The sequence below is a fragment of the Alexandromys fortis genome, unplaced genomic scaffold, assembly GCF_014885135.2.
Source record: "Alexandromys fortis isolate MF-2015 unplaced genomic scaffold, M_Fortis_MF-2015_v1.1 scaffold_3, whole genome shotgun sequence".
Taxonomy (NCBI): domain Eukaryota; kingdom Metazoa; phylum Chordata; class Mammalia; order Rodentia; family Cricetidae; genus Alexandromys; species Alexandromys fortis.
In genome coordinates, this window is record NW_026067909.1 from 8,248,497 (window position 1) to 8,251,565 (window position 3,069).

Below are 3,069 nucleotides of genomic sequence, written 5' to 3' on the forward strand. Positions count from 1 at the left end.
AAACAAAAAAAAAAAAAACAAGAAAAAAAAAAAAAAAAAAAAAAAAAAAAAAAAAAAAAAAAAAGAAAGAAAGAAAGAAAGAAAGAAAGAAAGAAAGAAAGAAAGAAAGTGTGGAAAGCTTCCTGGAGGAGATGGCATCCTACCATGACCAAAAAAGAAGTCCAAGACTCAGCCAGGAGCTGAACGGACAAAAGATGGTCAGACACAGTGTGTTGCAGGTGGAAATGAGGGACTGAAGGACAAACTCCATGTCTGAGCATAAACCCCTGAGGAGGTGGTGAAGGTGTGTGGAGAGGCACTTCCCAAGCACCTCCCTCTGAGGGGCAGGGCAGCATCAGAGGGAGTCACACAGGGAAGCTTCAGGACTTTCTTACCAGAAAGCCACTGTCTGGAGCGGGCAGCCCTGCTATTCTATCACTGATTGGTCATCAGACAGGCCATGGCTGCTCATTACCCAGGAAGGAAGAAGGGAAATCAAGTGACCAGCAACCAGACCAGTCAGTCACAGGGACCTGCTCAGCCCAGCTATAGCTGTCTCCAAGACCCTTGCAGTGGATCATGGCCGGGAACTAAAGGCTGTATTTGGAAACATCCACTCTGCTGAGTTCTCTGGCGCAGGGTTGGCTCCTGACCCCTGGAGGGAAGGCCTATGGGGCTGGCCCCTGGCCCCTTGTACCTGTGCAGTGTGTGACCTGAGAAGTCTTTCGACAGATGAGCAGTGGGCATGGGCAAAATGAACGAAAGCCCCTCTAATGTTGGGTCCCACTGCAGGTGTGCCAATGCCAGTGTATGCTAACTTAACTTTTCAATAGCTGAATTTGGGTTTGGGTGGAAAAAAAGACAGCCACCAACTAGAAGTCTGTGCTAGGGTTTCACAGACTCACAGCTGCAGAGACAAGAAGAGGGGAAGGGGTACAGGACCACAATCCAACCAGAGGAGCCCCAGAGTGTCCCCTCTCCCTTCAGAAAGGCCAACCCCCAAAGACAGGAATAAGGGGTACTGGAGGACGGATTGGGAAGGAAGGCCACAGAGAAAACACTTTGACAGCCATCAACAAATCCCAACAAGTCCCGAGCACGACGAAAGATGCATGAACGTGGCTGGTTCTCCCAGGTAATAAGACAAGCCCGTGCCATGACTCCATTAAACACAAAACAGAAAGGAGAGGGGATGGATGGAGGGTAGCATAAATAAACAGCATCACTTGGCACCTCTGGGCACCAAAGTCTTACGCAATCCAGCAGAAGCAGACGGTTCCGCATGCCTACCTCGGTTCTCCTTTTGCGAAGTTTATAGCCTTCATGTACTGAGTCACGCAGTTCTCAAATTCCTCCTAAAAGAGCCCGGCGAATGCACAGGTAAGGCGCTTTTGCCACACAAGCAGCCGTCACCACGCATCTCCACCTCCGTCACCAAATGCAAACTGCTTGGCACCCCAGCTTCTGCACAGAAACCGCAGCTGGCTGTGCCCCTGAGTGCCTGACTCTCCCAGCTCCCCCTCTGCCCAGCTCAGGGATGGCTGTGCTAGAAGACAGAGAGGCCATAGCACTGCCGCGTGGAGGTGGGAGGTCAGACGGACTCATGCCAGACACGGCAAATGCGGAGTGGAGAGAAAAGCACAGACGGGAACTCTGACTGTTCCGCATCATTGTAGAGGAGAAAATGGTTCCTCAGCTCCATCTTGCTTCAAAGCCACTTAAAAAAATGTACATGCATTGGTGTTTTTTTTTTTTTTTGCCTTCATATATGTCTAGATGAGGGCATGGGATCCTCTGGAACTGGAGTTACAGAGAGCTGTGAGCCACCATGTGGTTGCTGGGAATTGAACCCAGGTCCTCTGGAAGAGGAGTCAGTGCTCTTAACCCCTGAACCATCTCTCCAGGCCAAAAGTCACTCTTAAGACCTGACTTGCTGCTCTCCCCGGGGATGGGGTGAAAACAGACGGGGATGTTCTCACCAGGTTTTCCTCTGACTGTGGGGCACAGAGCTGGGCCCTGCACAGGTGTGCTCGACCCAGAAACTGAGTTACTGGCCCCTTCACTTTGAAGTACATCTGGATGCAGTCCTCGCTCATCTCAGGCTCTCCCATCTGTAGGAGATTGAAACCAGGGAAAGTAAAGCTTGGTCATCCCCGTTCCCACAACACTCATCGGTGTCCCACCCACCCTCTTCTGTGCCATTAACACTCCCAAATGTGTGTGGGGGGGGCAGGTTCATCGTGTGCCAGTGCCAGCCAGGCCCGGGGCTCCACCTTGAGTGCCTGCTCTGCACACAGCACGAACAGGTCCGGGCTGAAGCTCTCTGAGGGGTCGAACTCCGATTTTCCCAGGTTTGCGGACTTGATCAGCTCATAAGCTCGTCGCAGGGCAGCTGCATCTGTCGGGCAGAGGATCAGTTGAGGGGCCCGGCATGGGTGTGTCAGAGAGATACAGTCCCCGGAAAAAGCCTTCCTCTGGCACAGAAACACGGGTCTGAATTCCTAGTCAGGCTGCCCACAACCCTCCCGACTCAACAATTAGGTCAGGCTCAACAGCTGTAGCCACCGCATCTTGTGCCACTCTCCTGGGCTCAAGAGATTCCCATCAGCAGAGCTAGGATGAGACCCACCTTGTTGGTTCTGGGCACGGGTCAGTTCCTGCGTGATAACCAAATCCATGGCGCCTAAGGCCCACAGCCAGACAGCGACTTCGCTGCTGTACCAGTAGCGGTTGGTTGCCAAGAGACGGATCCAGACTGAGGACGCGGGAGGTCGGGGCGGGGCTACACTTGGGGAGGGGTGTAAGTGACTCCGGGAGTAGAGAGGGGAAAGAGGCGGGGAAGGAAGCAAGAAGGGGTGGGGCGGGACTGGCGGACACCGAGCGCGGCCAGGTCAAGAACTTTTGAGTGTTGAATTGGTACCAACGCCGTGCTTTGCTCAGTTTCTCGCCAGGCTGCGCTCACCTCCCATCTGCCCACACATTCTTCAGGTCCCGCTTTGTTGAGTTAGGGAAAATATGAGTTCTTCATAAGTCCTCCCTGTTATGGGAGAGAGCGGGTTGGACGCACGTCTGCAAGAATCTAACAGAGGA

General features: G+C 52.9%; 1 protein-coding gene across 13 annotated transcripts in view; it reads right to left on the bottom strand.

The window, feature by feature from the left end:
• Cfap46 (cilia and flagella associated protein 46) overlaps positions 1-2,725 on the bottom strand; it is a 96,522-nt gene extending 93,797 nt beyond the window's left edge. For all 13 annotated transcript variants that reach the window (XR_007590853.1, XR_007590854.1, XR_007590855.1 and 10 more), the window contains exons 1-4: positions 2,609-2,725; positions 2,253-2,377; positions 1,959-2,090; positions 1,270-1,334 (exon numbers count right to left, since the gene is read on the bottom strand). Coding sequence is in view for 3 of the 13 variants with exons in the window: in XM_050137429.1 (XP_049993386.1) it covers positions 1,270-1,334; positions 1,959-2,090; positions 2,253-2,377; positions 2,609-2,657 (371 nt within the window). In the remaining 10 variants the exon portion in view is untranslated. The remainder of the gene's footprint in view (positions 1-1,269; positions 1,335-1,958; positions 2,091-2,252; positions 2,378-2,608) is intronic.
• Between the last annotated feature and the right edge of the window lie 344 nt (positions 2,726-3,069).